General features: G+C 39.3%; 1 protein-coding gene across 1 annotated transcript; it reads right to left on the bottom strand.

Moving 5' to 3' along the window:
* Positions 1-130: 130 nt before the first annotated feature.
* Positions 131-10,278, bottom strand: imp4 (IMP U3 small nucleolar ribonucleoprotein 4). Its single transcript, XM_085293642.1, has 9 exons — positions 10,170-10,278; positions 8,475-8,583; positions 8,279-8,362; positions 8,075-8,184; positions 3,597-3,729; positions 2,956-3,110; positions 2,775-2,869; positions 2,619-2,692; positions 131-507 (listed from the first exon to the last, which is right to left on the bottom strand). Exons 1-9 carry the CDS (start codon positions 10,170-10,172, stop codon positions 395-397), a joined length of 876 nt encoding a protein of 291 aa, XP_085149768.1. The 5' UTR covers positions 10,173-10,278; the 3' UTR covers positions 131-394.
* Positions 10,279-12,051: the final 1,773 nt, after the last annotated feature.

The raw sequence follows: 12,051 nt of genomic DNA, 5'->3' as shown, positions 1-12,051 counted from the left end.
GTGTGTGTGTGTGTGTGTGTGTGTGTGTGTGTGTGTGTGTGTGTGTGTGTGTGTGTGTGTATATATATATATATATATATATATATATATATATATATATATATATTTTTTTTTTTTTAAAAAGAGACTCATTGCAGATCAAGTAAACTCTTTATTATAAAACAGCATAAAAAAGTTAGAATAACCATATAGAATGCAATGCTTTATACTGTATATATAACCCTACAAATAGGGTTGTCATAAAAAACAGGGCTCAATCTACTTGAGCTCAGCTGTCCTATTCATCACTGTAGACATCCATAGCTGTTGACTACACTTGGACTTGTCATCCCTCGTTATGCTCCTTTAACAAAAATCACATATTATTTTATAATTCCAGATGATGACTCAGTTCCTATTCAATGCTAAGGAATCTTCTTTTCTTCGCTGTGTGTGTATATGCGTGGTGACGCCACTCCACATCTGCGGTGACCTCGTTCTCCAGGGTTCCCAGTTTGATCATATACACTAAATAGAAAGAGGACGTGGTGTTAATATTTAACGAGCCCAAAGAAAATTTGTACAGAGCAGAGGATAGTAATCCATTTTTTCTACAACTGGAGTTTCCCCTGATGCTCTTACCGTATTTTCACAACCATAAGGCGCACTTAAAAGTCTTAGATTTTCTTCAAAAAGTACGGCGCGCCCTATAGCGCAGTGCGCCCTTTGTGTTGTAAGGAGGACGTAGTAGAGAACACCATGAGAACGCTAAAGGGTGAAGTGTGTGCGTTGACTTTATTGCACATACCTGTATAAAAGAACAGGTATGTGCGTTATGCAGGACACCGTTGTTTTAACAACCCTGAAAATGGCAAAGAGACACGCTTACGAAGCACAGTTTAAACTGAAGGCCATCAGCTACGCGGAGGAACATGGAAATCGAGCAGCGGCGAGAGAATTTAAGATTAATGAATCGATGGTTCGCAAGTGGAGGAAGCTGGAAAACAAGCTCCGACAGGTCAAGAAAACGCAGCTGAGTTTCCGTGGACATAAGGCGATCATCGAGCAAAGAACGAGCGGGAGAAGCGTTTCGAAGGTCACCATTCGGCTAAAAGCAGTTTCACTTTCACTTTTTATGAAACGGTGCCATTTTTCCATCCGGACCAGGACTACGGTAGCGCAGCAACTTCCAGCGGATTATAAGGAAAAGCTGGCCATCTTCCGCTCCTACTGCAGCAAACACATCGGCGACAAACACATCCAGTGATGGATGACCGATGGAGACCACAGTTTCACCAAGAGTGGAAGGCAGCGCCGGGCGAGTTACGCCACAATTTGCCAATGGATTGTAGATGCTTGGGCTAACATGGCTGCTGGCACTGTTGTTCGAGCTTTCGCAAAAGCCGGCATCATTTCCGAGGAGCCGCACGGCACGGAAAGTGACTCTGACAGTGAAGAAAGTGAACCTGGCATGTTTGATGGAGATTTAGCGCAGCTGTTCAATTCAGACACAGAGGATGAGGACTTCGATGGGTTTTATGATAAAAATGTGAGTACCAAACTTTGTTTTGCTCCTGCTTTATTTTTAAATATGCACACTTGTATGCTTGTGTGTTGTTGATGATGACGATTACTGGTAATAAAAATGTGAGTAAGGTACCGAACTCAGGTTTGCTCCTGCTTTATTTTTAAATACGCATACGGTACTTGTATGCGCCCTATGATCCAGTGCGCCTTATGTGTGTGTTAAATACAGTAAGGGCACACATAACTGAGACTGCGCCTTTTAGCACAGTGCGTCTTATGGTCGTGAAAATACGGTACTTCCAATCAGATCAAAATATCTTTTTTCTTCCTGGTGTTGCACATTAGTATCCAATACATTACACAACACACAATACACTGATTTATATTAAAAATTGAAGCTACATATTTTTACTATACATTTTTAAACTTCCAAAAAAGTTTAGACTACATGTACATAAAAACTGTAGAATGTAAATTTCATGAAAAATACTAAAGCAGCAATGGCACCAACATACCTCAAAAACTTGGGAGGTGGAAAGAAAGTGGTAACCGTATGAATTGGCAACAGCTCAGTAATATGAATGGGTATAAAAAGAGTTTCTCAAAAGTACAAATGGGCAGAGGTTAACCAATCAGAACAACTCTGTGTCTGCCATGGATGGCTGTGATGTTCGGGCCCGGAGGCTGCACTGCATTATGCAGCATGATTCTCATGAATATGACTGCACATGCTCGGCAATGCTTTCAGAAATCATAGTCAAACTAATCACAATTTGAAACAATTTCCACCAGACTAAATTGGACTAAAACACACCATGTTGTTTTAATCCTTAAATCAGGTGTAAATTGCTTTGATGTAATTTTGTAAACCTTTCATTGATCACAAGAAATCCCTCTACTACTGTAAGGACAGCAGCCATGCATTGTCTAGGGTTTTTATTGTGAAAGGTAAAGACAGGAAAAAAAGTCTTTCTCCTATGTATAAAACAAATCAGATTTCTGCTATAGATCAAGTAGTGACAGATGGAAAAACAAAGAATTTCCAGAGAAGATATAACCACGTCAACAATGGTTAATTCAGTCTCTGAAGAGCGGTAACTTTCCATACTTACATTTCATTTCAAACCTGGGCCCTACTTCCGTCAGCTGTATGTTCTTGTGGTCTGTTTTCTTATAGGTGTGATGTCTGTTAAAAATAAATGCATCATATCTTACTCTTTAACCCAAATAGCATTTTGTTTATATGAATTTTCACTTTTGATGCTCACCTGAAAGAGATGAAGTCTTCTTGGTTGGCGAATGTGATCACACGCCTGCTGTCCTCCTTTGGCACTGGAAAAAGATACTTGAGGATATTGGATACCTGCGTGAGTAGAATTAATTAGTTGTACACACAAACAAGCGATGAGAAAGAATATCCAAGGCATGTGCTGTCCAGCACTCACTCACCCTCTTGCCGAGCCGTGAGGTGAAGTTGTGAAAAATGAGGTGGGGGTAGGCCTCAGACATGGTGCCTATGTCGGGAACATCGTGCCTCATTACCACGTTGTAAAGAGTGAAATAAGCTGTTGGGCCAAATGGCAAATGGCACACCACCAGGCCATCTGTAAATATATAAGAACAAACAAAACTAAGCGAAATAACAAATATTATGGTCAATACTGAGAGTTAAACAAAAACCCAAAACACTCCATTATAAATTTTAAAAGTGCAGAGTTTTCATATTGGTAAAGAAACTGTGTTTGTTTCTCTAGTGTTGACCTAACGTGAAGACTATAGGGCAGCTAGAATGAAGAAAAAAAAAAAAAAACCAGCAATGCACATGTGCAATGGATGTATGAACAAGCTGTACAATGTGGTCTGAAACCACCAACCAGTTTTAGCACTGTTGGTGGATGTTGTGCATACAGAACACAAAACTACATAGTCCTTTATACCCCATGAAAGCTGAGTGGGAGTAACCATTAAAGCTCTTCTGAACTGAATGTTTCTGTCATATTTGAGCCTGCCTGTAGAGCAAAATGACTGAGTGTGGGGTTAATGAGGGTGGACTTTGCAGCAAAATGAATAAGTGAATAAAGCAAGTATACCTGGCTGTCCTCTTGTCTCATGCACGATGACGAGGTCGGTAACACTGTTAGCTTTGCAGGCTTGTACCAATGCAGGGATCTCATGATTTCCTCTGTTCATTCGCTGGGCCCCAGGGAACATCAACTTTACCTCCTGGAATCACATACAAGATGGGATTCGTGTATTATTGTCAACTCAATTTTTAATGGTCATGGTCTACACTGCTTTTTTTTTTTAAATATATAAAACCCGAACCCCAGGTTGTTATCAATAGCTGGGGCAGCGCCTTATACAGCATCACTGTCTGTATTTGTGCAGCTAAAAGAGAGCAAAAACTTCAGAAGACAGAAGAGTTTACCACCGACCACAAGCCTCAAGAAAAACTCAGAACTACAGCAAGGCATGCAATATGTGGCCAAATTAGGAAAAGCAGCGCAGAAGAGGTGTGTGCATGTCAGGGAGCAGTGACAAAGTGTAAAAAGTCACACATCTGCACAGATCACAAACTCACTAAGGCTACATCTACACCGGATGAATTTGAAAACTGTGTTTTCGTCTAAAAACGCTCCGCATCCACACTATGGTTTTCACAGAGTTGTTTATCCACACTGAAACAACCTAAAATGCTTACATTCCAGTACTGCGCATGTGTGTAAAGTAAGATGATTCGACCTGTGTCATTTCTGTCTGCCATTTATTTACTTTCCAGCCCTTTGAAACATTGTGGCAAAATGTCGAGGAAAAGCACCAAGTTTTTTTAAATGGACTGACAATGAGGTGGAGTTGTTGCTGTGAGTAACACGAGAGTACAAAGTTGCAAAAGCGAGTGAGAATTAAAGAATTTGAAGAAAAGCTATCTGAAGCATGTACAAACTGATATTAATCTTTAATAGGGCTGTCAAAATTGAGAGCAAACAAAACAACTGCTGTATAATTAAGATAGGCCACCACTATTTTAGTTTAATTGGTCATCATATGACTAAAGTGTGTCGCTTTGGAGAGCATTTTCAAAAAGCTCAGTTTTCCTTGACCAAAAACGCCATCTGTGGACGGACGGCCAAAACGGAGAGAAAAAGATGCGTTTTCAAACGAAAACGTATTAGTGCGGACATGGCCTAAAGCACATAATACAAATCACTATGGGGTCTGACAAACTACCCAAATCTGTCAGAACTAAAGCCCCTTTTCCATTAGTATCTACTTAGCATGGCTCGCCACAGTTTTCAAGGTTTTCCATTTAGGTCACAGTACCTGGCAGCAGGTACTTTTTTAGTATCTGCTTGCCCTGGGTTCCAAACGATCTGAGCAGGTACTAAAATGTGATGTCGTCAGGCTGCATGCCACCGATTGGCTGGTCAGTAGTGTCACTTGATGAGTCATGACAGTATCTCATTCACGAACATCAGAACCGCCACTTTGGAATCCCAGTAACAAGGGAAATAACTACAAAAAACAACACTGTGGTCCCCTGAGACTGGTGAAAAGTCACAGACCGAGCAGTGGGTATGTTCTTGCCTCGGTGTACACCTTTGCTGTAGCGTCCGTGTCACATAGTAATTACTTTGTGGGACGCTTGGATGCTTTGCTATGACGACAGCCATGCATAACAGGTACTATCCGAATGTAATGGAAAACCAGTCAATCCGAGTCGAGTCGTGGCGAGTCGATCCGAGTAGGTGCTAATGGGAACGGGGCTTATGAGTCCAACTAGCACCATGTAGCCACTTACAGGAGGCAGCTGTCATTTCAATTTTATTAATATATCACACTTGCTGTTTCATGCCATCTATTACTTTTTATTACAATATGTTTTTGCTATTTCTACAATATCTGCATATGATACTGTGGTCAACAAGAACCTATTAATCTGAACAATCCACCTTTTTTCCTTAACCTCCTAAGACCCGAACTCTTTCATGGCATGCATTTTTTCTCTTTGCTATTGTGAGTCACAATTAAGTAATGATGTGCAAAACTCTTTATTTGGTGTCTGAACACAGCAGCATTTTTCTTGAGTACAAAAACAAAATGAGAAACAACAACTGTGCCACTGTATGGCTAATTTGAAAGAGCAAAATTCTGTATTGTGGTCTAACCCAAAATGTGATGTCCACATATGTGGACGCCAGGTCCTAGGAGGTTAAGGCCTAGCTTTACTACGCGTTTTCACATGTTAAATGGCTCACTTGTCTCTCCTTTTCACTCAAACAAACAACAGACTAATGGAAACACACACACACGTTCAAATCAAGCCGACAGACAGAAGCACCCTTCATCCTTTTTTCTCTTTTTGAGTGTAGCTGCTCCCTACACAGACAATCATTTCAGAAGGGGGCAGATATTCAATTTAATTTCAATCAATTTTTATATATATTACTGTAAGGTAAATATAGCTCCTACAATAATACAGAGAAATCCAAAACAATCAAATAATCCCTTATGAGCAAAAACTTGGCGAAAGTGGGAAGGAAAAACTTCCTTTATACAAGAAGAAACCTGTGGCAGGACCAGGCTCAAGGAGGGGCTAGAGAATTGTTGGATTAAAAATTAGTTGTATCCTTCAAAGAGTTTTGAAGCCTGTCAATAAGCCTGCATATCAGTATTTTTTACATTTTAATGCAAATGTCAACAAAAGCACCATGTAACACCATATTTCTAAGTTAGCACTATCTGTGCTATTTATCTTTTCATTCACAGAACTCCATTTAAATTCTTTAATACTGGACCTCCCTTGGTTTTAGACCAGGGCTCGCAAAATTTCAAATCCCTGGTAGCCCTTCGGGCAGGGACTCTTCAGTTTTTGGTAGCCCAAAATAAATTTAAGTAGCCCGAATAAAAAAGAGAGCAATTTTTTGATTGATGTTTTGTTTCCTGTTTTGTTCTGTTACAATATTACAATTATACATTAAAGTATAATATTGTAACGGAAACAAAACATTAATCAAAAAATTGTTGAAACACAAATTACAACATTGTATAAAAATTACAAACATCAGCTTAAATACTTGGTTCTAATTGAACAGAAATTTCTATGAACTTGTAAGAACTGTGTAGGACATGAATCAGTCTGTGTCAGATCCTGAATTTGAAATTTCCACTGAAAAACTGGTCCCAGTGACAAAGGCACTTGTCGACTCAGAAATCGAGGGAAAACCAACGACACACCCGGCAGAACATTATGTTATTTACACGGGTGCACATATGTGGTCCGCATGTGCGCATTCGCTGTCAAAATAAAAGACGCGCACCAGATTAGAAGTTGCAACGCGTGTTTGCGTCCATATAAAAGCACTGTTTTTGTCCGCTAGAGTGGGATTTTCACGGCACATTCTGCTCCACATCTCTGTGCGTTCATCATTTGTTTGAAGCCAGCTCACCTCCTGCAACTACTTTTCCGAGAATACGTGCTTCTTTTGTGGTTCGGACTCCTTCTGACATTTGTTTGGAGGTGGAGGAACACCAAAGTAATTGCTTAAAGGAGCTTTCTTCTTCGACATCTTTAAGAGTTCTAAACAAATGTCTGTCCTCCTCCAGAAAATCTTATGTACGCAAACACGCGTTGCAACTTCTTATCTTGTGCGCGTTTTTTATTTTGACAGCGAATGCGCACCTGCGGACCACTTATGTGCACCCCTGGTTATTTAGCTCGTCATATTGCAGCCACAGAAATTCTTTGTCCATGAAACCATAAAGCTGCACTTTCTTTTTGCCTTATAGTCTGATTTGTCATAACTTCTCCGTTTTGCAGTAAGCTTTTCTTTGGCTGTCACTTCTTCACCCTGACCTGTCTTATTTGGCTCAGCAGAACTAAAATATATATCCTGCTGCTTTTACACACGCACTCACATAACGCTCAGCGATTCTCTGCGCGATCAACCTCTCACATGTTTGAGCTTGCTGCGGGAGAGTTCACTTGTCATGTTTGCATAGTAAGCTAACGATTGATAAGACGATGTCAGAGGAATTGGTGCACAAATTATCATCACTCACAGATCAGTGCTGTCGCTCTCTATACACAGTTCGCGCGATTGCAAAGTGAAAGCACAAAACAAGCGCAAATTCAAACGCGATTTCAATATGTCACATATTGACAGTGGCTCACCGATGCCAATGACATAATTACCCAGCTACATTTCCGAAAGAATGCAAAAGCATTGACATATATTTTTCCTTTCTATGATAGCCCGACGGGCAGGGCAGAGATAGATTTTGGTAGCCCGACTAGCAAGATCGCTAGCCCCGGGACGTCGGGCTAGCGATTTTGCGAGCCCTGTAGACGTTGTTCTATATTTGGAAATTATAAAACATCTCTTTCAATTTTTCATGCGTTTCCATTTTTCATCTGTAATATACAGAAACATCTCTGAAAACTATGAAGAACCAGGGTTGAAATAACTGCACATGCCATTAAATATGTGCTGTAGTAAATGTTTTGTGTTAATTCTGTCATTGAGGTTTTAGATGCCTCTACGTGCTTGTGCTCAGAAAGTGATCTAACCTTGGCAAACATTTTGAGCCTGGAGCTTGGGTCTCTGGATGTAGTGACCATGACTTTAGGATCTTCTACTCCAGCCCATTTATACTCATCATCCACATGAGAGCTGACACCTGCGCGCACAAGAAAACACCAAAATTTATGAGTGAACAAAATGTGAGGAAAACTGACAAAATGCTGCTGATAGTAAGAATTCACGACACTTGCCTTCTGCCCCTTCGTCGTCATACTCCACTAGTTTCTGTAGCTCAAGAGCTTCTTTGCGTATCTCAGTGGGAAGGAGATGATTTTCTGCAGAGAAGTAAAAGATGTTTTACTTCTGTGTGGTCAGAGCATTTTGGTGCCAACTCTGGTCAAGCAAAATGTAGTTGGAAAAAGGATCTTAATGATCACGCCAACCTACCGTCGAGGGCACCCTTCAGCTTCTGCTTTTTCTCCTCTATTGTTCGGAGCCTGTCCTCCTGTGCCTTCCTGTACAGGTACTCCCGCCTCAGTCTCACCTCTCGACGCAGCTACGCAAACATTACACCAAATTACTCCAAAGACAGGCCTCTTAACATAATGACATTACCTTGCAAAATGACATTTGCCACAATATCTGAACATGTCTACACATCTCACACAACTTAGGAAAAATGGGTAAGGGACTTTGTCGAAAGTTAGTGAGAAAACAAGACGAAATTAGAAATAACTTATAATCGTAAAAACTTAATACATAATGGCAGACACATAAGTAGAAAGACTGAACATATCTGAACAGGTCTATGCTTAAATCTTCCTACAGTAAAAATTTTACTTAAGTAAAAAAAAGATAATTTAAATTGAATTAAGGTCACTTTGGACTGGTTCTTATATAACACTAGTTAACTTGAGCACTTAAAGTGTTTCATAACTCGAGCTTCAGCATCTTGCCCAAGGATACGTTGTCTGGACTGGAGCCAGGGATCAAACCGGCAACCTTCTGATTTGTAGAAGACCTGCTCTACTTCCTGAGCCACAGCCACCCCATATAATTAAGGATCTAAAAGCAGTTACTCTAACTTGGAGAAATTTTAAAATGAGGAAGCCACTAACAATTCACTCAGCTCATTAACCTGGATTAAAAGGAATGAAAAGTAGCGCAATAATAGCAGCAACTTCATATAACCCCCTGGAGTTGGGAGTTAAACCCAAGACACTCTTTTTGGAATTAAAAAACAAAACAAAAACAGATGCTGATTTTACAACGACTAAAAGTGCATTGTGATTGTTACTGTTCTAATTTTAACATTCAATCCAGTCCCTTTCTCCGTAGACTTACCCAGTAATTTATTTATACAAATGACTTCAAATGACACTGATGAACAGACTCCTTAAACTGAGAAGAACAGAAGAGTCTGTGGATTTATTTCATTAAACTCTGTGACATAAATGATTAAACAATTCTCAAAAACCCTGGCATTTGAACATAAACCCCACTTTATCTATGTTCTATTTTCAAGGTACACAGACATAAAAGTTCAGTTACAAAAAAAAAAAAGCACATACAGTGTCCCGTTAATTCACATTTAATAACCTACAGGGGTTCTCCCTTCACTGTTCTGTGTCTGGCAATCAAGATTGTATCTTCATCAGTCACATTTTAATGACACATTTGTGAGAATTCACTAAAGGTTACACGTAATTCTCAATTATTTCTTTCTGACACTCCTAAAGTGAGCACAAAATGTCATATTTCTGAGAGCTGCTATCTTTGTTTTGATTAGAAAACTCACGCTTCTTGACCAACGAGCAATTTTTTTTTTCACTCATTACATAGGCTTCGTGGGTTTATTTTTCCCAGTTATACACCAGCCTGTGACGATACAGAAAACGCAGTTGGAACGAAATAAAGCGTTTAAACAGTACTCTAGTATTTCAACATTACCAGTTACAGAACTTTACTGCTGTGCTCTATGGCTCTATGTGAATGCGTGCTAACACTCGGATGGGGAAATGCGCTCGGTACATCCGCCTTGAGCCTGGCTTCTGTGTCAGCTTCGACCTCTACAATCTCCTTTTGGTATCAAACTAAAACACAAATTAACGCTCGCACAAACCTTACAATTTTTTAACTTACCATGATGTGTTTATTGCTAGTAGCTAACCCACGCTACTCACGTGGACACGGAGAGAGAGACGAGCCTACAAAAGTTTGCGCCATTGGCTGAAAGAAGGACCAATGGCAAACGTCGATACTGACTTGTACTGTACTGTACTGACTCATTTTTCAAATTAAAAGCCAAATAATTATTTTTCTTCTTTCTCTTTTTTGTCTTTCTTTCTTTCTTTCTTTTTTTTTACCGACAAACTTGTGAATAAACAGACACATAAATCCACCAGGTTGTAGTTAGAACGAAGTTTTTCTCTTGAGGATTAAAGATAAGATAAGATAAAACTTTATTAATCCCTCGGGTGGGTTCCTCTGGGAAATTCGGTTTCCAAAAGCACAGCACCGACAGAAGTTACAGAATTACAGAATATAATATTATATATATATATATATATATATATATATATACACACACACACACACACACACACACACACACACACACACATATATATAAATAAAATATACGAAGGGGATAAATAGAATAAATAGGAATAAAAATAAAAATACAAGTGAATTGCACATTTCAAGTATCAAGTAAATCATCCCCTCACCATGAAAGGCAGGCAACATCTCTGTGGCCAAATATTTCCTGTCAGTTGCCATTAAAAGCACCTCTTCCTGTTTAATAAATTAGACTTGAGTATAATCAGATTCGGTGTTTGGATCATGCATATTCTGATTTCAGTATTTCTTTTGGCAACAGGTAAGCGTACACATCATCATTACAGAGAACTTGAAATCATATCTTAGAGCTTAAATATTTGTTTTTGTAGATTATTATAGTGCCTGTCTGAGCCACTAACGGAAGTAGATTAAACTATGCATCAGTGCCATTCGGTATATGATGAAGGAAAATTATCTTCTATCATTTAGAGGTACACAATTTCTTTTGCATAATTACATTTAGTGATATTATTATTATTTAAAACTGTGAGAAAGAATAAACATAAACTATCAACTTGTACTTTATCTTGTAATCTGTTTATGTGGGCTTTTAGAGTATTGTTATTGTATTACTTAGTACTGGCTATTACTAATATATCTTAGTACATGAGTATTAACAGGTCAGTATGAAACAGTATGGCTTAACAAAACAAAAAAAACCCCATTCCTATTCAAATGAATATCTACAAGTACTGGAATGAAACTGAGTGAAAAACAACCAACATCAAGAGGAAAACTTTAGTGGAGCCCCAGAAAAAATTTAAAAATTATTTCCACACCTAAACAATGTCACTGTGCAGGTACCTGTGAGGCATTGTTTTGGCAGAAGCTGACATGTCCTTATGAAGTGAAGTACAAGAGCCTTCTGAGGGTTTGGTGTCAGCAGAACTCTGCCGAGTGCTGCACCGGCCTCACCTTCAGTCACAGTGAACGCTTGGTGGATGGAGGGAAACTGAAGGTGACCCAGGATGTGAGCTCCTTCACTGTGGAAGTGTTGGAGCCAAACCACAAACAAGGAGTGTACTGGTGTGGTTTGCTGAGCAGGAATGGCACCATCATCAAGCTGGCTGAAGGCTACATCCACAACTGTAAGCATAAGATGATATTTCAATGTTATGTGCATGTTAAGCTTTCATAATTTAAAAAATTACAAAAGGTGATGTTCTAATATGAGTATTTATGGGAGTCATAGTTTTCTATGATTGTAAGCCCAGTTAAGATTTGGGACTGTTGCTCAGCACTTTGTGTTAACTAGGATTTCTGGGATTAGTTCCTAATTTTGCACACCACAAATTTTGTTTGGTTAGATTAGCATAAATTAATAATAGGCCAGGTGGTAAACATAACTAGCCATATATTAATCTCTGGAGATGGTGGAGACCAAAGTGGAGTTAGTAACATA

Source organism: Mchenga conophoros, linkage group LG12 (genome assembly GCF_057382185.1).
Source record: "Mchenga conophoros isolate Kocher_MC1m ecotype Shallow Benthic linkage group LG12, M_conophoros_male_GT1.1, whole genome shotgun sequence".
Lineage (NCBI taxonomy): Eukaryota > Metazoa > Chordata > Actinopteri > Cichliformes > Cichlidae > Mchenga > Mchenga conophoros.
This window is presented reverse-complemented; position numbering and strand designations above follow the sequence as displayed.